Raw genomic sequence first — 21,330 nt, forward strand, 5'->3', positions numbered from 1 at the left:
ACCACCCTAACTCCTCCCACAGTTTTTACACTACATAGACAGTAATATACCGAAACGTGCGGATTGTTCCGGTTGGTGTGCTATTACTTTGTGAAACGTTTCGCCGAATGGTTCACGAAATATCAGCGTTTTTGTGGCGAATTGGTCCCATAGGAATGAATAGCAGAATGTTCAAAACTAGAGTTAGAGCTTAAAAATCATGACATGATTTCTAAACTACCACCACTCCCTCATTTCTAAGCCCACCTACACAAATTGGCTGCTAATGTTTTTATAAATGTATGTTTTAATGTAACTGTGAAGCACTTTGGGCAACAACATTGCAATTAAATGTGCTATATAAATAAAAGTTGAAATGCATTTCTCACTCTATCAAGCTTGCCATGTGCACTTTTTAAATTTGATCAGTCAATTGGTTATTGTAATGTCTATCTTTACTCACTCCAAACACTCCATAAAGTTACTCTGCCCAGTCCAACCTTTTCCACAGTTACTCAAGCCACTCCACCCAGTTACTCTGCCCACTCCAGTTGCAGACTACTGGTGGAGGCAAGAACACTTCACACAATTTCCCCAGAAATTGTAGCTTTTCTAGTTTACTGTATGTAATAAAAGTCATGACCTGGTGTAAACCAGAATCCTGGACTTTGTCAGGATGTTATAGAAGCTTTGTAAGGCTGGGATCACAAGTGCAGTTTTTGGCCAAAGTCAGGAATGGATTCCAAATGAAGGAACACTTCTCCTTCCTGCTGGATCAACTTCCAGCCTAATTGGAATGTTATAAGTTTGTCTACTCTGTAGCTTGCAAAAAAAACAAAAAACTTTAAAACAAATTTTCATTTTTATCTTAACAGAAAATCCCAGTAGGAAATGTGAAAATGTCATGTTACCACTAGATGAAGATATCCTGCAGTGCTCTTCAGGAGAAAACCTCATTACCCTTAATGTACATCCAGGACTTCACAGTACAGATCTGTCATATAATCCTCCTAATTATGAGGAACCTTCTCCTGACCAATCACAGATTGTTACTGCAAGTACAAGTCAGAAAAGGATTAAAAGGTTTCATTGTGGTAAAGAATCCACAAACAGCTCAGGACTTTCTACACACCGAAGACGACACAAAGGAGAGAAAATGTATTCATGTTCAGAATGTGGGAAATGTTTTACACGGAAATCAAATCTTGTTAAACATGAGAAAATTCACACAGGAGAGAAACCGTATTCATGTACAGAATGTGGGAAATGTTTTACAAGGAAATCACATCTTGTTATACATGAGAGATGTCACACAGGAGAGAAGCCATATTCATGTTCAGAATGTGGGAAATGTTTAACAAGGAAATCACATCTTGTTATACATGAGAGATGTCACACAGGAGAGAAGCCATATTCATGTTCAGAATGTGGGAAATGTTTTACAAGGAAATCAAATCTTGTTATACATGAGAGATGTCACACAGGAGAGAAGCCATATTCATGTTTAGAATGTGGGAAATGTTTTACACGGAAATCACATCTTGTTATACATGAGAGATGTCACACAGGAGAGAAGCCATATTCATGTTCAGAATGTGGGAAATGTTTTACAAGGAAATCAGATCTTGTTATACATGAGAGATGTCACACAGGAGAGAAGCCATATTCATGTTCAGAATGTGGGAAATGTTTTACACAGAAATCAGATCTTGCTATACATGAGAGATGTCACACAGGAGAGAAGCCATATTCATGTTCAGAATGTGGGAAATCTTTTTCACAGAAATCACATCTTGTTATACATGAGAGATGTCACACAGGAGAGAAGCCATATTCATGTTCAGAATGTGGGAAATGTTTTACAAGGAAATCAGATCTTGTTATACATGAGAGATGTCACACAGGAGAGAAGCCATATTCATGTTCAGAATGTAGGAAATGTTTTACACAGAAATCAGATCTTGTTATACATGAGAGATGTCACACAGGAGAGAAGCCATATTCATGTTCAGAATGTGGGAAATGTTTTTCACAGAAATCATGTCTTGTTATACATGAGAGATGTCACACAGGAGAGAAGCCATATTCATGTTCAGAATGTGGGAAATGTTTTACACAGAAATCAGATCTTGTTATACATGAGAGATGTCACACAGGAGAGAAGCCATATTCATGTTCAGAATGTGGGAAATGTTTTACACAGAAATCAGATCTTGTTATACATGAGAGATGTCACACAGGAGAGAAGCCATATTCATGTTCAGAATGTGGGAAATGTTTTACAAGGAATTCACATCTTGTTATACATGAGAGATGTCACACAGGAGAGAAGCCATATTCATGTTCAGAATGTGGGAAATGTTTTACAGAAAAATCAAGTCTTCTAAAACATAAGAGGAATCACACGTGTTAAGGCTGGCTGCAGGCTAGCCTGGATTTGTGGGAGGGGCCGGTACCTGTCTTAAGCAGTCTGGCTCTCCCAGGCAGCACGTCGGCATTCGGACGTCTGCTACTTCCGGGTGTGACGGCATCAGCAAGCGTCCTGCACGAGTCGGATCTCAGAGAAGCCGGGTGTACCTTTCACTTCAGTCTGCAAGCTGTTCAGGTCGTTTTTCCAAGATAACTGGTTTGTTTGGGGAGCGTGGCAACGTGGAGGAGGGTAGGGGGGTGTGTAGAGAGGGGGAAGTGTGCCGGAGGATCGCTTCTCCTCACTGCGTTCAGGCACATGCAATTCAAGTTTTGGCACCAATGGGCAGCATTGTCACATAGTTGGAGCTCATTGCCTTTCTCAGCATAACCTGTATCTAAGTTCATACAGGGGCTGCGAGTCATCTGGGTTCAGCAGGTTAAACCCTGGCAGCTGGGTCCTGGTGCCATTACTGAGTTGATTACTTACAAGGTTGCTGCTTGTGCACATGTTTGACACTCATCACATACACTACATACATACCTTAGACACATAGTTCGCACATCAGGCAGTTTGACAAAAAAAAAAAAAAGGTACAAGTGGATTGTTGAATAAAGTAAAAAAAAAAAAGAGTGGGTTGTTCAAATAAAGAAAAAAAAAAGGGTACAAGTGGATTGTTAAATAAAGTAAAAAAAAAAAGAGTGGGTTGTTCAAATAAAGAAAAAAAAAGGAGAATTCTTTGGGGTTTATCCACCAAGCTTCATCCATACACCTCTAGCATAGGTACATCCGCCAATACAGCTACACGCTCGCACGACATACACACCCCGTTTCATCTCGTAGACTAGTGTCATACGTCATACGGTCTGTTTTCCACAAATCCTATACTTGCATACATCACCTACCACGTCTGTAGGTTCTTTAGCCCGCAGTATTCGTTTTTAATTAATCTGCCACGTCACAGATTCACACAAACTCGGGCTCGCTTCATACGTCAGTGGAAACGACTATCATACTCCCTGTCAGCCTCGAAGGCTTTTCGTTCAATCGTTTCACGCTGCTGGGGGGAAGGGGAGGGGCTTAGATTCCGTCATCTTGTTTGTCAGCTTACGGGCAGCAGGTCGTAGGGTTAACAGGTTGTTGTTTTGTTTTTTTTCTCTTCTCTTTTTCTTTCTTCGTTTTTTTTTTTGTTGTTGTTTTGTGGTGTTTGTTGTGTTGTTTGCAGTGGTCTACGCCATCTGCAACTTCAGCCAGTGCAAGCTCCTGCATGTCTGTGCCACATGTTTTAGGGCACATCCGGTCACGGTCTGCACATTGAAGCCGGCGTGACTGAGCCGGGTGAATGTGGAGGCACTAGACCAGCTGCTGCGGCTTCATCCGGTTCACCCGTTCAGTACATTCCTGGTGGAAGGGTTTTCACGGGGGTTCCACACTGGGCTCATCACCTTGCCCCAGCAGACTCATGAATGCCCCAACTTGCAGTCGGCTTCTAAACATGCTGGTCTGGTGGATTCACTCTTGGCAGTTGAGCTGGACAAGGGTTTCATCATTGGTCCTTTCCAGTGCCCTCCTTTCTGCACTTGGAGGGTGAGCCCGGTGGGGGTGGTGCAGGGAAAATATTCCAATAAATTTCGTTTGATTTATGATTTGTCTGCTCCACATTCTTCCCACGTTCCTAGTCTCAACTTGTTGATTCCATCCGAGGAATTTTCCTTGAAGTATACTTCCGTAGACCAGGCTATCCAGGTCATTCTTCAGACAGGCATGGGGGCTTGGCTGTCCAAAGCAGATGTCTCTGATGCGTTCAAACTGCTGCCCATTAGCCCATCTCTCTGGCAGTGGCATGGCATCAAATGGAGAGATGCGTACTATTTCGCCACCAAGTTGACGTTTGGTTCCTAGAGCAGCCCCAGTCTGTTTGACAGGTTAGCGCAGGCACTGGAATGGATTTTGTTGGAACAGGGTTGCCAGAATGTCATTCACTACCTGGATGATTTTCTGTTGATCGAAGAACCCTCACAGGCACCTGTTGACTTGCAGGTTCTCTTGCAGGTCTTCAAGGAGTTAAACATTCCAGTGGCCGAACACTAGACAGAAGGGCCTGCGCAGGTTGTCACGTTCTTGGGGATCTCTCTGGATTCACGTGCCATGTCAGCCAGTCTGCCACAAGACAAACTCGACAGAATCAAATCAGGTGTCCGTTCCTTGCTCATGTCTCAGGTTGCACCAAGAGAGAATTGCAGTCTCTGTTGGGCATGTTATACTTTGCCATGAGGATCATTCCTCAGGGTAGATCATTCATTTCAAGATTGCTAGTCTTATTACAACAGACCAGTGATTTGGACGCATCAGTGCATCTTAATGCGAACGCCCGAGCAGATCTGTTCATGTGGGACAGATTTCTCAGTGGGTGGAACGGCATTTCCATGTTTATTCCGAGGGCCACTTCTGATTCTCCACACGTATTTTCAGACGCGGCTGCCTCGGTAGGTTTCGCGGCCATATTTGGCTCACATTGGTTCGCCGGCTCATGGCCCACACACGTGCTACAGTTGCCGGGGTTTTCTCAGATGTCGGCATTGTTCGAGATCTATCCTATCGTAGCAGCTGCTATAGTCTGGGGGCATAGGTGGTCGGGTCACACGGTGGTTTTCCACACTGACAACATGGCGACCGCAGAGATCATTAACAAGGGCAGATCTAAATCGTTACTCATCATGTCTTTCATGCGTAGATTGACCTGGATAGCTCTGGAACAGGGATTTCATTTTCATGCCCTGTTTTTGGACGGGGTCAGCAACGTTGCAGCTGATGCTTTATCTCGTTTTGATTTTTCTCGCTTTTTCTTACAGAACCCAGAAGCAGACTCAGTGGGCACCCCGGTACCGGACTGGCGGCTGCTGGTCTTGGATTAGACTCTCTGATGGTGGTCGCCAGTTCACTCATTACCAAGTCTTTGTCGGCCAGTACGTTGCGGTCGTACCGCCGAGCGTGGGTGGTTTTTTTCAAACTTTAAGTTGGCATATCCTAGAGGTGACACAAGTCAGGTCAAGTATATGGTGGCTTTCGTGTCTTATTGCCATTCGGTATTGGCTTTATCCTACAACACCATTAGGCTATATTTGGCTGGGGTGCAGCATTTTTTGGCACTTCAAGAGCCAGACAGACCCTCTATATTTTCAGCTCACCCGATCAAGGCCATCAGAGGCATTCAAAAAAGCCAGGTCACGGTCAAGTCGGTCCGTCGACCTATTAAGGGGGGCACGTTTCGTAGCCTGTCGGAAGTTCTCACATTGTCACCATTCGGAGTCCTTCCCAGCCTGGTGATCAAGGCGGCGATGTACTTGGCGTTTTACGGGTTTTTAAGACCAGGTGAAGTGACACAGGCCAGACAAGGGGCGGTGGCTCTCCGCAAGGGAGATTTAGTCAGGATGGGCAGTAACTCATTTGCAGTTGCCTCACAACAAAACAAGGCAGGTAGGTCCCGGCCATGTAGTTAAGTTCTTCCAGACCACAAACGCATGGTGTCCAGTGACGGTCTTGGACAACCTCTTGCTGGCCCTTAGTCTTCACAGCCCCACCGACCCATTACTTCCATTCCCTGTTGGTCCACTGACGTCCAGCCAGTTCATCAAACATATTCGCATCCTGTTGACCAGTGTAGGATTGAATCCGGCTCAATTCTCGGGGCATTCTTTCCGCATCGGTGCGGCATCCGCAGCGTCCAAGCATGGAGTCCCTGTGCATATCATTAAACACTTGGGGCGCTGGCGCTCGGGGTGCTTTGTACGGTATATCCCGGAGCCACAAGCGGAGCTGGTCCAAGCATTCAGTACATTGGCAGAGTAGCACCTCAGGCCAATCCTTCCCTCACTGGTGGGTTTTGCCCCCTTTTTCAGGCATACCAACCTAGTGAGGCCAAGGCACACCTCAGGCCAATTAGGTAGGGGGGGTGGTGGTTGGGCATCTTCCACTCATTTAGGTCCTGACCACAAGTGTTAAGGCTGGCCGCAGGCTAGCCTGGATTTGTGGGAGGGGCCGGTACCTGTCTTAAGCAGTCTGGCTCTCCCAGGCAGCATGTCGGCATTCGGACGTCCCCTGCCCACCCATTCCCATTCTTCATTCAGTCATTCAACCATCACATTCAGGGTATGCCTCCTTTTTCAGGCATACCGACCTAGTGAGGACAAGGCACACCTCAGGCCAATTAGGTAGGGGGGTGGTGGTTGGGCATCTTCCACTCGTTTAGGTCCTGACCACAAATGAGAGAAGCTACATTTAGATTGAGAAAAATGTTTTTGGTTCTAAAGCCATAATTAGGGGTCATTAGTGAAGTCACACAAGAGAGAAGCCATATGGCCGCAATATAATGAAACAATATATCACTGGGTCATAGACATTGTTTTCATTTCAGGTTGTATATTTGGATATAAAAGTTTAATAGATGTCACATAACGGCTTCTATAAAACATCTAATAAATCCTGTTTAGGATGACATATATTCTGTTCATGACTTATAGTTTAAACCTTACAGTTAACCATTTCAGCCTCTGAGGGTTTTTCGCATTTTCGTTTTTTACTCCCTACCTTTCCAGGACTTTTTTATTTTTACGTTTAGATATCCGTATGAGCGCTTGTTTTTTGCGGAACAAGTTGCATTTTCTAACTCCACCATTTAATATTGCAAATGATGTAGTGGGAGATGGAATAAAATTCGATGTGGGGTGAAATGGTAAAAATAACGCAGTTACACAACAGTTTTATGTTTTGGGTTAAAAGTCTGAGATCATTGTTACCGCCAGTCACGGACATTAGCTGCTGGTGTTTGCTGTATGAAACATCAGGCACCTGGCAGCTATGGTGCATGCGAGAGCTTATTGTTCTTTCCGGAAATGAAGTAATAAATTCTCAACCTTCCTGAGCTCTTTACTCCAGGCTAAATAGATCTCAGGACATCTGGAAATATCTAGGAAATAGAGATGATATTCAACATTACAGTAAAGCTCATAACAGACACTGGAAGGAGGAGACCAAGGACCTGTGGAAAATCACGTGCTGGAGCTCAGGACCTGTCTGTGTTGTAGAAGGTGAACGGCTATTGCTGAGTGTCTGATATCTGGTACCTGTAGTCCGCCCCATTTCTGCGCTCTCCCTTTGTCTAGCTTTATGACTCTTCCATACACATACACACTTGGCTCAAATAAGAGTGTGTGTGTTCAGAACAGGTAGAGAACAGCAAGCCTCTGCAAGATTATTCTGTGCCCTCCAGACATGTCTGTCCCCTTCGAACCCCTCTATATCATTTGGAACCCTCTATCTGCTCTAGGCTTTTCTGTTCCCCTCCAGACCTCTCTATCTCCTCCAGGCTCCTCTGTTGCCCTTCCGGCTCCTCTGTTACACACACCCCCCCCTTCCCCCGGGCTTCTCTGCCCCCTCTGGACTCCTCTATACTATTTGGATCCTCTGTCTCCAGGCTCATTCGTCTCCTCCAGAATTTTATGCCACTGGCTTATCTTCCTGACAACAAAATGATCAGTGTGAACAGAATGAACAGAGGTCAATAGACACCAGTGGCTCAGGGTAAGAATGGAGATGAAATCAGGCAGTGAAGGATTAAATCCAGGACTCTGCAAAAGTTGGAACACAAAATTGGCAAACAAGCAACAGCACACCTTTGTAGGAAACTAGCATTATTTTTTCAACATATAACTGCGAATATATCTTGCTTTTTCTACTCATATACGCCACTAAAGGCTTTTCAACATAACTGCACCGCTGAAAGTCGAAAATATTTTTCTTTTGCCACTAATACACGGCAAACAGGGCTTTATAATATATAACTGCACCGCTAAATGGCAATTAGGACCTAATTTTTTTCCACTGCACAAAAGGCTTTTCAACATATAAGGGCAGCGCTGAACGGTGAATATATTTTTCTTTTTCTACTCATATACGCCACTAAAGGCTTTACAACATATAACTGCAGCGCAGAACGGCAAATATTTTTTTCTTTTGCCACTAATACACTGCAAAAAGTGTTTCACAACATGTAACTGCATTGCACAAGGGCAAATAAGACGTACTGTTGAAATATTTCCTTGTAATAAACCCTGTTAATGGCAGTATCAAACAGCACTTGCACCCCAATAACAAGAACGGTTTGCTGGAAATACAGAGCTGTATAATGGCTATTTGGATCCCCAGTCAGTGCAGCAAGGTGTAATAGGATTGTTCCTATTACCCAGGCTGTAACCTCCCCTACCGAACCCTGTTCTACATAAACTCTGTGAAATGATTCCTCCCTATCCTTTCCCTACATCTTGTTTAATCTTTCCCAGTACTTTTAAAATCGCTTATTTAGCACAATGTGGTTTCTCCTAGCACTGTCCCTAGCGCCTGCTGACGTCTCTCCCTGCACTAAGTACACTGGAAAATGGCAGAATCCAAGATGGCTGCGGCTATTTATAGGGCTGTGACATCAGAGGGCTGGCTGGCTGCATGTATGGCATTATGGGTGATCCCGCCTTCCCAGACTTTCTTGCCCCATGTCTTCACACGTACAGCAGCCATTTTAGGAAAAAATGTGATTCGTTACCACAAAGCATGAGGAAATTCGGATTCGCTCATCTATATTAATAATGGCTCTGAACTAGGTTAAGAACTGCACCTAGAGGGGCATATCGTCATTAAATTGAAAACCCAGTCATTTATAGTCTGAGCACCTACCAAGATTAGGGTATTAATTGATCTCCGCCTAGATTTGGAACTAGGAGACTGTTCACACATTGCGGCTTTCCTGGAGGTGCTCTTTTTTGACTGTATTCAAGATACGCCTTTGTATTTTTATATTGTGTTTTTAATTTCACTTGTCTGCAGAGTAGCTTTGTGTATATGAGCAAGCTAGTTAGCAGAAAATGGCATTTAATATATGCACCGAATTTGAGATGTGAAATATCATGTTATTGGTGGCAAGTAGATTTTGAGGTGTGCAACCCGGGGTTAATTGTTCCTCTGTCCACATACACCTGTCTCCCCCCCCCCCCCCCCCCCACATTACTTTTTCCTTTCCTTTCTATTGGTGGACAAAGACTATTTCCCCCTAGGTGTTGCACACGTCAGAAGGTTACGATTAAGAACATTGCGTGTGAAACATGTTAACCTGTGGTGGAGGGTGGTGAAGTCTTACCGATGTACTTTTAACCGGAATTGAAATAAAGACGACACAGATTTTCTCTACTCCTGTCATGGTGCAGTGTGGGTGGAAAACTCCACAACGAGCACAGAAGGGAAGGGGGGATAGAAACTAGGCCTGGAAAGGTCACCTCCTATAGCAACCCTAGTGCAAGTCCTGACTATCAGTATGAACAGACCTCGATGGTAGGAAAGCTCATACACCGGAACCTAGGGCCCTAACTTACCCTGTAGGACCCTGGTAATAGTGCCAGGACTTGAGACGATCTGTTCCTCCACCAGAAGGATTAACAGGAGTCTCCCTCAGGCCTAGTTACAAAAGACAGGGAAATACAACAAACAAAATACAAACGGGGAAGACGATACTTAACTTCAAATGGAGCAAAGGAAGCGCCAGGAGCTCAACTGAGATCCAACAACCAGCTACCCCAGAGTCCATAAACTGAAGATATAAACTGCACCCCCAAGAGAGAGAAGCAGGAATCAATAAGAAAGGATAAATAACCACACAAGCAAACCTAAAGCAAGGGGTGTGGCCATTACCAAAACAACACAGACACAAATTGATCCACAAGGAACTTGCCAAATCAGAACACGTCTTGCCAGTCTTCCTGATCTCCTGGCACTTGTCATGGGAACGTGCATGACAGTACCCCCCCCCCTTTTATGGGTGACCTCCAGGCACCCAGGACCGACCTTATCCGGGTGAGACCTATGAAAAGCTTTCACCAAACGACTGGCATTCACGTCAGAGGCCGGTCCCCACATCCTCTCTTCTGGTCCATAACCCTTCCAGTGGACAAGACACTGAAGAGTTCTACGGAGAACTCGAAAGTCAATTATCTTGGCGATCTGGAATTCCAGACTACCATCCACCATGACAGGAGCGGGTGGCAAAGAAGGTTTAACATATCTCTTCAACAAAGATTTATGGAACACATTATGAATTTTCAGGGCCTGAGGAAGTTTAAGACAAAAAGCTTTAATAATGGCCGTGATCTTATATGGACCAATAAACCTTGGACCCAACGTCCAAGACGATACCTTCAACTTAATGTTTCTTGTGGACAGCCACACAGAATCACCCACACTTAGGTCCGGACCATTCATTAGTTTTCTTGTCAGCCACACGTTTATACTTGTTGCCCATATTCTTCAAGTTATTTTTAATTTTCCGCCATATAGATGACAATGATGACGTAAAAACGTTCTTCCTCAGGGATACCAGAAGTATCAGAACCAAAAAATGTGCCAAACTGCGGGTGAAACCCATATGCCCCCAAAAAACGGCGACTCACCAGTGGACTCCTGTCTACGATTGTTTATGGCAAACTTTACCAAAGACAAAAAGGAGGACCACCTTCTGGTTCTCAGATGCAAAACATCTCAAGTAAGTCTCCAGAATCTGATTAGTGCGCTCCATCTGTCCGTTTGACTGAGGGTGAAAAGCCGAAGAAAAGAACAGTTGTACCCCCAGTTGAGTACAGAACACCTTCCAGAATCTGGAAACAGAGTCCCACGATCAGAGACCACGTCAGAGGGAATGCCATGGAGTTTCACAATGTTATCAACAAATACTTGTGCAAGTGTTTTAGCATTAGGTAGGCCCGGCAACGCTATAAAGTGCACCATTTTACTAAAGAGATCAACTACCACCAGAATAACTGTCTTTCCTGAAGAATTAGGTAGATCAGTAATAAAATCCATGGATACATGAGTCCATGGTCTGGACGGGATGGGTAACGGGAGTAGAGATCCAGAAGGCCGAGTATGTGTCACCTTAGCACGTGCACAGGTACTACAGGCTGACACATAGTCCTTAACACACCTACGCAACCCCGTCACCAGAATCTACGAGAGATGAGGTCGGCAGTGGATCTGCTTCCAGGGTGTCCTGTAAGAACCGTACAATGATGTTCCTCAAACACCTTGTGACGCAATTCCGATGGCACAAACAGTTTTCCAGAGGGACAAAAATCCAGTGCATCTCCGCGGGCCTCTAACACCTTCACCTCTAGGTCAGGGCAAAGAGCGGATGTCACCACCCCTTCCGACACTATAGGACTCGGATTTTCAAATTCCCCACCTCCAGGAAAACTATGTGACAAGGCATCTGCCTTGATGTTCTTAACCCCAGGATGATAGGTGACAATGAATTTGAATCTGGTAAAAAACAATAACCATCTGGCTAGAGTTGAGCGGACACCTGTATGTTCAGGTTCGGCCGAACTTCACAAAAAAGTTCGAGTTCGGGAACCGAACTTGACCCCGAACCCCATTGAAGTCAATGGGAACCCGAACTCTTGAGCACTAAAATGGCTCTAAAAATGTCATGGAAAGGGCTAGAGGGCTGCAAATGGCATCAAAATGTGGTGAAGGGTATGGCAAGTGCTCTGAAAACAAATGTGGATAGGGAAATGACTTTAAATAACATAAAATTTGTAAAAATAAAAAATAATAATCTTGATCTAGGAGGACGAGGTCCATATGGAGTAGGAGGTTGAGGAGGCGGTGGATGTGGCGGTGTAGGTGGAAGCGGCGGTGGAGGAGGTAGCCTAATTTTTATTTTTTTAAATTAGGGTACACCCCAAAACATTGGGAAATATAACCTGTGATAACCCCCTCCAGTCGTGCTAAACACACGTTCAGACAATACACTGGCTGCAGGGCAGGCCATCACCTCCAAGGCGTAATGGGCAAGCTCAGGCCATATGCCCAATTTGGAGACCCAGAAGTTGCAGGGGGCGGAACCATCAGTCAGTACGTGTAGGCATGTGAAAACATATTGCCCCACCATGTCGCACGTCCCCGTGATGTTTACGATCCAATTGGATATCTGCTCTATCAACTTTCGATGTTCTTTTATGCGCCTACCATGGTGATCACGGGTAACGGGGAATCAGGGTTCCAGGCCGGAGAGGGAGCCTGAGAAAGGGATACTACATGCAAGGGAGGTCAATGGATGAAATCTGATCAGGTGGAAATGTGGGGCAAGTTATTGAAGCAGAAACATGCAAGGAAGGCAGCAGGCGCATGGCAATTACCCATTCCCATCTCGGGGAGGTAGTGTTGATAAATAATACAGGACTCTTAAGATGCCCTGTTATTGGAATGATTAATTCAAAATGACAGGGAATGTCACTGCGGTATTTTGGACTAGGAAACATTAGACAGGAGAGGCCCTGCTGCCGCTTTGTTGACTCTAGATAACTTCTGCCTTATCGCAAGTCCCTGTGACGTCCACCATCCATTTGGATATCTTCTCTATCAACTTTCGATGTTCTTTTTTGAGCCTACCATGTTGATCACGGTTAGCGTTGAATCATGGTTCCACGCTAGAGAATGAGCGTGAGAAAGGGAGACCTCATCCAAGGGAGGTCAATGGCTGCAATGGGATGAAGCGGAAATGTGGGACAAGTTATTAAAGTGAAGGGTCGAAGGAAAGGCCCAATTAAAGACGAATTTAAAAAATTTCGGTCCCTGTCACCTATGCAACGGCAAAAATTGTAAAATGTCAACCCAAGAATGTAACAGAAAAATTTGTGAAATTTATTAAGCTGTTGCAATGAGCAGGACCGTGGTACGGTTACGCGGACGCCAAATTATGCAGTGGGTCCGGATATAGGTATAGAAGTCTATAGTTTTTGTTTGTGACGCCAATTGCAGCGTGCGCAGGGTCTAGTCTCAGGGGCCTTTAAGGTGTTGCAACTCACGTACCAGGTTAGGAATGCCAGAGTGGTGTAATGTCTCTGTATGGTAGTGGGTATAATGTCAACAGTGTCTCCTACCTTGGTAGGGCTGGACTCCTGGCTCACTTGCAATAAAATGAGTGTTGCTAGTAGGAGTAATTGAGGGTTTTGGTAGCAATAATTGAGATCCAGACTTGGGATATAATTCAAACTGGTCTTTACTTTATGCAGCAGTAATCCATATGAGATACAGCAATAGTCTGAACTCCCAGCAGGTATTGACAATTTATGGCAGGAATCTATATCTTCTGCTTCTATCATATGCCTGGAGCTCTCTGCAGGATAAGTTGTCTGCTTGTGGCTCTGTAATGTGGCAGGAATTTATCTTCTGCACTATCTATCTTCTGCTGTATTGGGGACTGACTAGCTGAGGAGGAATTTGGCTTCTCCTGGTCTCTAGACGGTACTCACAGTTGTGCTCACAGGGTATGCTTCTTCCTGGAGTTCTGGAGGTGGCTGCTTGCTTTCAACCAGCTGAGGCTGAAGGGCTCAGACTGGGAATGATGATCTTTTGTCTCAGCCGAGACAAGATTCTGGCTTTGATTCCTAGAACTGGGAGCTCCTACCAGCACAGCCTTCCCCTAGCCGGGGTGACTGGCACACTAACTCTAACTTCCTTCCCCACCCATGAGGCAGGATGTGGGAACATTCCACATCTCGTCAAAATGAGGGGAGCTAAACTGGAATGTACTATTCCAGTCTAGATATACTAAACTGACTCTAAGTCCCTGGTAAACACATTGCTGCCACCTGCTGGTTTACCGATAGTAGCCATTACCATACAGCGCGGGAGAAGGTAACGGGGCCACAGCGGGCGAACGGAGCGGCGCCCAGGGATAATAGTAAGTGCAGTGAGATCCCCGGGCGCCGCTCTACATGGCCAGATAGTTATCTTACAATGTTCGGACCCATGAAAGGTCCTCTTTACCCAATCACGATGATACTTTGAGAAGTTGCACCCGTCACACGCTGTCGGGAGGTGTATAAATAATGGGGCTTGACCCTCCTTTGGTGGGAATCTTGCTGAGTTCTTAACCTCTCTGCTGAATGCCATTATGACGTCATTCACCTGCAACGCGTGTCCCCTACGTGACTGACCATAGTGTAAGGCTACTCTCACACTTGCGTTTTTCTTTTCCGGCACTGAGTTCCGTCCTAGGGGCTCTATACCGAAAAATAACTGGTCAGTTTTATCCCCATGCATTCTGAATGGAGAGCGATCCGTCCAGGATGCATCAGGACGCCTTCAGTTCAGTCTTTTTGACTGATCAGGAAGGAGATAATACCGCCGCATGCTACCGTTTTATCTCCGGCAAAAAAAACTGAACACTTGCCTGAATGCCGGATCCGCCATTTTTTTCCATAGGAATGTATTAGCGCCATATCCGGCGTTCAAAATACCGCAATGCCGGATCCTCCTTCCGGTTTGCGCATGCGCAGACCCGAAAAATAAATAAATACCGGATCCGTTTTTCCAGATAACACCGGAAAGACGGATTCAGCATTTCAATGCATTTTTAAGACGGATCAGGATCCTGATCAGTCTTAAAATGCCATCAGTTGGCCTATACGTTTTGACGGATCAGGCAGGCAGTTCCGGCGACAGATCACTCTGCCGCCAGTGTGAAAGTAGCCTCAGCCACGACATAAGTTATACAGGCCTGAAGCTGAGTACTTTGTGCTCCGATGAGGGCAGACACATTCACCTCAATAGATGATTCACTTTATGCAGATGAAAGATCTGATGACGTCTACACTTCCACAGAAGAAAACTGAGCAGATGACTGTTTGGCCTTATTCTCTCAGGTACAGCAGCTCCTGAGTAGAGGTGTACAGTCGTGGCCAAAAGTTTTGAGAATTAGATAAATATTGGAAATTGGAAAAGTTGCTGCTTAAGTTTTTATAATAGCAATTTGCATATACTACAGAATGTTATGAAGAGTGATCAGATGAATTGCATAGTCCTTCTTTGCCATGAAAATTAACTTAATCCCCAAAAAAACTTTCCACTGCATTTTATTGCTGTCATTAAAGGACCTGCTGAGATCATTTCAGTAATCGTCTTGTTAACTCAGGTGAGAATGTTGAGGAGCACAAGGCTGGAGATCATTATGTCTGGCTGATTGGGTTAAAATGGCATACTTGACATGTTAAAAGGAGGGTGATGCTTGAAATCATTGTTCTTCCATTGTTAACCATGGTGACCTGCAAAGAAACGCTTGCAGCCATCATTGCGTTGCATAAAAATGGCTTCACAGGCAAGGATATTGTGGCTACTAAGATTGCACCCAATCAACAATTTATGGGATGATCAAGAACTTCAAGGAAAGAGGTTCAATTCTTGTTAAGAAGGCTTTAGGGCGTCCAAGAAAGTCCAGCAAGCGCCAGGATCGTCTCCTAAAGACGATTCAGCTGCGGGATCGGAGTGCCACCAGTGCAGAGCTTGCTCAGGAATGGCAGCAGGCAGGTGTGGGCGCATCTGCACGCACAGTGAGGCGAAGACTTTTGGAAGATGGCCTGGTGTCAAGAAGGCCAGCAAAGAAGCCACTTCTCTCCAAAAAAAACATCAGGGACAGATTGATCTTCTGCAGAAAATATGGTGAATGGACTGCTGAGGACTGGGGCAAAGTCATATTCTCCGATGAAGCCTCTTTCCGATTGTTTGGGGCATCTGGAAAAAGGCTTGTCCGGAGAAGAAAAGGTGAGCGCTACCATCAGTCCTGTGTCATGCCAACAGTAAAGCATCCTGAGACCATTCATGTGTGGGGTTGCTTCTCATCCAAGGGAGTGGGCTCACTCACAATTTTGCCCAAAAACACAGCCATGAATAAAGAATGGTACCAAAACACCCTCCAACAGCAACTTCTTCCAACAATCAAACAACAGTTTGGTGAAGAACAATGCATTTTCCAGCACGATGGAGCACCGTGCCATAAGGCAAAAGTGATAACTAAGTGGCTCGGGGACCAAAACGTTGACATTTTGGGTCCATGGCCTGGAAACTCCCCAGATCTTAATCCCATTGAGAACTTGTGGTCAATCCTCAAGAGGCGGGTGGACAAACAAAAACCCACTAATTCTGACAAACTCCAAGAAGTGATTATGAAAGAATGGGTTGCTATCAGTCAGGAATTGGCCCAGAAGTTGATTGAGAGCATGCCCAGTCGAATTGCAGAGGTCCTGAAAAAGAAGGGCCAACACTGCAAATACTGACTCTTTGCATAAATGTCATGTAATTGTCGATAAAAGCCTTTGAAACGTATGAAGTGCGTGTAATTATATTTCACTACATCACAGAAACAACTGAAACAAAGATCTAAAAGCAGTTTAGCAGCAAACTTTGTGAAAACTAATATTTGTGTCATTCTCAAAACTTTTGGCCACGACTGTAGGTCCCCAACCCAGACCAGACCAGCTTCCCACATTAGGCAGGAGAAGACCTGTTCAGTAAGGAGAGGCCGTTTATAGTGAATCCGGACTGAACTGGATAATTTCCAGGATGTTTGCATTCGGCCATCATAGCTTTTTTCAAAGCTTCAACCCCTTGACCCTAGAACCCTACAGGTGGAGACCCCCTGGTCATCATCCTGGTCCCCCAACCGGTCGGACATGAACAATCTCTTTGTTACTTTCTTCCCTTAGAATGAATATTCCCCTCTTTATTCTTCTCCTCCTCAGAGGAGGAAACAGTTTATCCTGAATTCTCCATCAGGGGCTTCCTCTTCAGACCTGCATTCCGGGAACAATTACATCTCAGTCTTTATGTCGTCCATAGGAGACTCTAGAGAGGTGACCACAGCTCTGTACAGACTGTTATATCAGAGAACTACAACCCCCAGCATGTCCAGAGGAGAGAACTACAACTCCCACAATGTCCAGACTGTTATATATCAGAGGAGAAGAGTACAGAATGTTATATGATATCTCAGAGGTAACACTCCAGGCTGTTATTGTAGGTTTCAGAGGCGAGAACTACAACTCCCAGCATTTTTCCAGTTCTGTAGAAAAGAAATCATCAGTGAAGAGGGCTGACCCCGCCCTCTTCACTGATCACATGATGGTGACATCACCCAGGTCTTTCACCACCTCCTCTCCACTAATGAGCCCCGCCCCCTGCACTGGTCACATGATAGTGACATCATCACAGGTCCTTCACCACCTCTTCCCTTACGTCCTAACCAGTGGCACAAATGGGGTATTCTGCCCCTGTGGACTGGTTAGGACAGGTGGAAGTTTAATGAACAAATAAAAAAAAACACCGGCATGCACACGCCCTCCCTGCCCCCAATAAAGAATGTGTTTTTTTCTGTCCTGCGGACAGGACGGGACGGGTGGTGCACTCCTCCATCCGTGCGGTGGAGAGAGTGTTGTTTCCCCCCCCCCCCCCCTTTTTTTCTATTTTGAATTCCAGGGGGTTTTGCTTGTTCCCTTGGGAACTGCTCCGCTCCTCCGATGTGGTGGAGGATGTCCTCCGGTTATGCCGCTGTTTTGCCTCCCTTGTAGAGAGCCCTGCTACTGTGGGGCTTACCTTTCCCGAACTGGAGTGCTGGAGCGGCGGTGGCTGCGTCCCGCATGTCCTGCTGGGCGCCGCCATCCTGCGGAAGTGACGTCAGGTGACGTCACTTCCGGGTTTTCGCTCCGGCCGTTCGGATCGTCGGCCGGAGGTGTATTTTCGTATTATAAGGCCGTGGGGGGCCTTTTAGATCTTTTCAGGGCCCTCTCTGGGTCCACAATATAAAGTTTTTCCTTTTAGTTTGTCTTTTAGTTTAAAGATACAAACTCAGAGGTTTACCCCGCCCCCTTGCGGGCGGGGCTTTCTCTTTTGGCGCCAACAACCCTATTTAAACTGGATAAAGCTCCAGGTTCAGTCTCCTGGAGTGCAGCTTGCTGTTAACCTTAAGTGTGGTTTGGTGCTAGAGTGTTGTGACCTCTCTGTGCTGAAAATCTTCTTTGTGCTGATTATATTGAGCTTGCTAGGATCTTCTGGGTAAAGATCCTAAAGCTTGCGATTAAGCCTTGTCTTCTTGAATTTTGCTAAATTCATGTCTCTTTTTAATTTTCAGCCATGTCGTCTACCGGTGACGGTGAGCGAGAGCCCAGCAGGAAGTCCGCGGGCAAGAGGCGCCACCTGCAGTGCGATGACTGTCAGATTGTCCTGGAGGACTCTTACGATTTCTCCCGGTGCCCATCCTGCAGGGCCAAGACCCTCCCCCAGCTGGAGCCATCTGTCCACGACGTGGTCGATTGGGTGAAGGGGTACATGGAGTCCAACATGTCCCAGGTCAACGCCTCCATACAGGAATTGAAGAGTGCCCTGGTCTCCAAGCGTCATCGTCCCTCCTCCCCCCATCGTGCTATGGAGGTCTCGGGGGCTCAGGAGGCGAGAGAGGGTTCAGCCTCTTCCTCCTCGGATGAGGAGGATGGTTTCGCATACTTTTTCCCGCTGGAGAAGGCCCAGCGACTACTAAAATCCGTCCGGTCGGGGGACCAGGACGTTGATCTGGGGGAAGCCTCATCCTCTGCCTCTAGGGGGCCTAGGGCCTTTAAAGCGGATGATTCTCTCCTATCTCTGATGAAAACAGAGTGGAGAAAGCCAGAGAAAGGTCCAGTGTTGACCAAAAGGTTCAAGGCGGTGTTCCCGGTTAAAGAGGATCAGGTATCGTCCTGGGGGCCTGTCCCTAAAGTGGACATGGCGATAGCAAAATTATCCAGAAGGACCCTGATCCCTTCAGATGACGGGTCAAGTTTGCTGGACCCAATGGACCGGAAGGCGGACTGCGCCCTTAGGCGCACTTACTCCTCGGCCTCCGCTTCCGCCTCAGTCGCAATTTCCTCGTCCGAAGTGGCGAATTTTCTAAGATCTAGATTTTCGCAAATCCAGTCTGACCTGGACCAAGGGGTTTCTAGGGACGACATTCTGGCCTCATGTAAGACGGCCAGCCTAGCCATTGACTTCTTGTGTGACGCAGCTCCACAACAACTGAAGTTGGCATCCAAGACCATGGCTCTTTCACCCGCGGGCAGGCGTCCGCTTTGGTTGAAACCTTGGAAGGCCGATACGGCCTCAAAACATAACCTCTGTGCCATGGCATATGAACCCGGCAAACTGTTTGGTGCAGAGCTTGACCACATAATGGAGGGGCTGTCGGACAAGAAGGGCAAGTCCCTTCCCCAGCAGTCCTTTCGTGGTCGGGGCAGGGGGTATAGTTCCAGAGCGGAACCGCAACCCAGACCCCAGAGGAATTGGGGTTCCCGTAGAGGAGGAAGATCCTCTCGGGGTTCTAGACCCCCCAAGAAGTCCTCGGCGCTCTGATTGTGGGCCTCCTCGAGGCTCTTGGTATTTAGCCGGTCTGACTGGAGATCTCGGGCTCCCTTCTCCCCACATTCCCGTAGGCGGCCGCCTACAGCACTTTCTACCTTGTTGGCAGGATCATATCCAGGACAGTTGGGTCCTGCGTGTAATTTCGCATGGCTACCTTGTAGACTTGAGCAGTTTGCCTCTGGACAAGTTTGTTCAGACAAGGCTTCTTCCCAGCAACAAACAGAAGATTCTAGAAAGCTATGTGCTAGAATACTTCCAGAAGGGGGCCTTAGAAGAGGTTCCTCTCCAAGAGAGGGGAACAGGTATCTACTACCCAGTTTTCCTGGTACCCAAGAATACCGGAAGTTGGAGGATGATTATAGATCTGAGGTTCTTCAACCGTTTCATAAAACAAAAGAAGTTCAGTATGGAAACTATCCAGTCAGTGACCAATCTTCTTATGCCGGGAGATTTCTTGGCAACCTTAGACCTCAAGGATGCTTATCTCCATATTCCCATCCATCCTGGGTCCAGAAGATTCTTAAGGATCGCGGTAAACATCGGGGGGGTCCTAAAACATTTTCAGTTTGTGGCCCTCCCATTTGGGATTTCTTCAGCCCCACACACTTTCACCAAAGTAGTGGTCTCTGTGGTGGCCGCTCTAAGGCTTCAGGGCCTGAGCATAGTTCCATACCTGGACGACTGGCTCCTCAGAGCTCCTTCCCAAGCGATCCTGTCCCAACACATCCAACAGGCTGTTACATTCCTACATCAGTTAGGATCGATAATCAATTGGGACAAATCCCAACTTCAACCAGCCACCTCGGTAAGGTTCCTGGGGTTCATGGTGGATTCAATCAGGATGACAATTCATCTCACTCCCGAAAGAAGGCAATCCGTGCAACAAACAGCCCGTTCTCTCTCTGTACCAAAACAGGTAACGATTCGAACGTGGATGAGGATGTTGGGACTAATGTCTTCAACCGCAGAGGCGGTACTTTGGGCATTATGGCACTTACGTCCGCTCCAGTCGGAAGTATTAGCCAAGTGGAATCACAGTCTGGTGGGACTCAATTCCGTGCTCTCCCTGCCTTACAAAGTCCGATCCTCTCTGAGGTGGTGGTCCCACCTCACGGACGGCAAGTCCCTGATCCAACCCTCTTGGATCATACTTACTTCAGACGCATCCCTAGTAGGCTGGGGTGCGCATCTTCAGGACAAGACAGTCTAGGGAACTTGGACACCTCAGGAGAGGTTATTGTCATCGAATCTCCTGGAGATCAGAGCAATCAGACTAGCTCTTCTTCATTTTGCTCCCATCATTCGAGGGAAGGCAGTAAAGGTACAGTCAGACAGCATGACCGCTGTACTGTATATCAACAAGCAGGGAGGCACGAGGTCACAAAGTCTCCTTAGAGAGATAGGTGTGATTTTGGATTGGGCAGAACTGAACCTCACCCACTTATCAGCCGTTCACATTCGCGGAGTTCACAATGTGATTGCGGATCGTCTGAGCCGAGGTCTTCCAACCGGAGAATGGTCACTCCATCCAGAGGTCTTCAAGGAGATAACGCTCAGGTGGGGCATGCCAGAGATCGATCTCATGGCAACGAGGTTCAACACCAAGGTGGAGAAGTATTGCTCCCTTTACAGGGAGGACAACCCGGTGGCAATACAGGGAGTGCAGAATTATTAGGCAAGTT

At 46.4% G+C, this 21,330-nt stretch overlaps 1 protein-coding gene across 1 annotated transcript in view; it reads left to right on the forward strand.

The window, feature by feature from the left end:
- Nucleotides 1-21,330, forward strand: part of LOC120990612 — a 658,216-nt gene that overhangs the window by 353,719 nt on the left and 283,167 nt on the right. The window contains 1 exon segment of the mRNA XM_040419532.1: nt 1,098-2,357. Within this exon segment, the coding sequence (XP_040275466.1) occupies nt 1,098-2,357 (1,260 nt within the window).

The sequence above is a fragment of the Bufo bufo genome, chromosome 2 (genome assembly GCF_905171765.1).
Source record: "Bufo bufo chromosome 2, aBufBuf1.1, whole genome shotgun sequence".
Taxonomy (NCBI): Eukaryota; Metazoa; Chordata; class Amphibia; order Anura; family Bufonidae; genus Bufo; species Bufo bufo.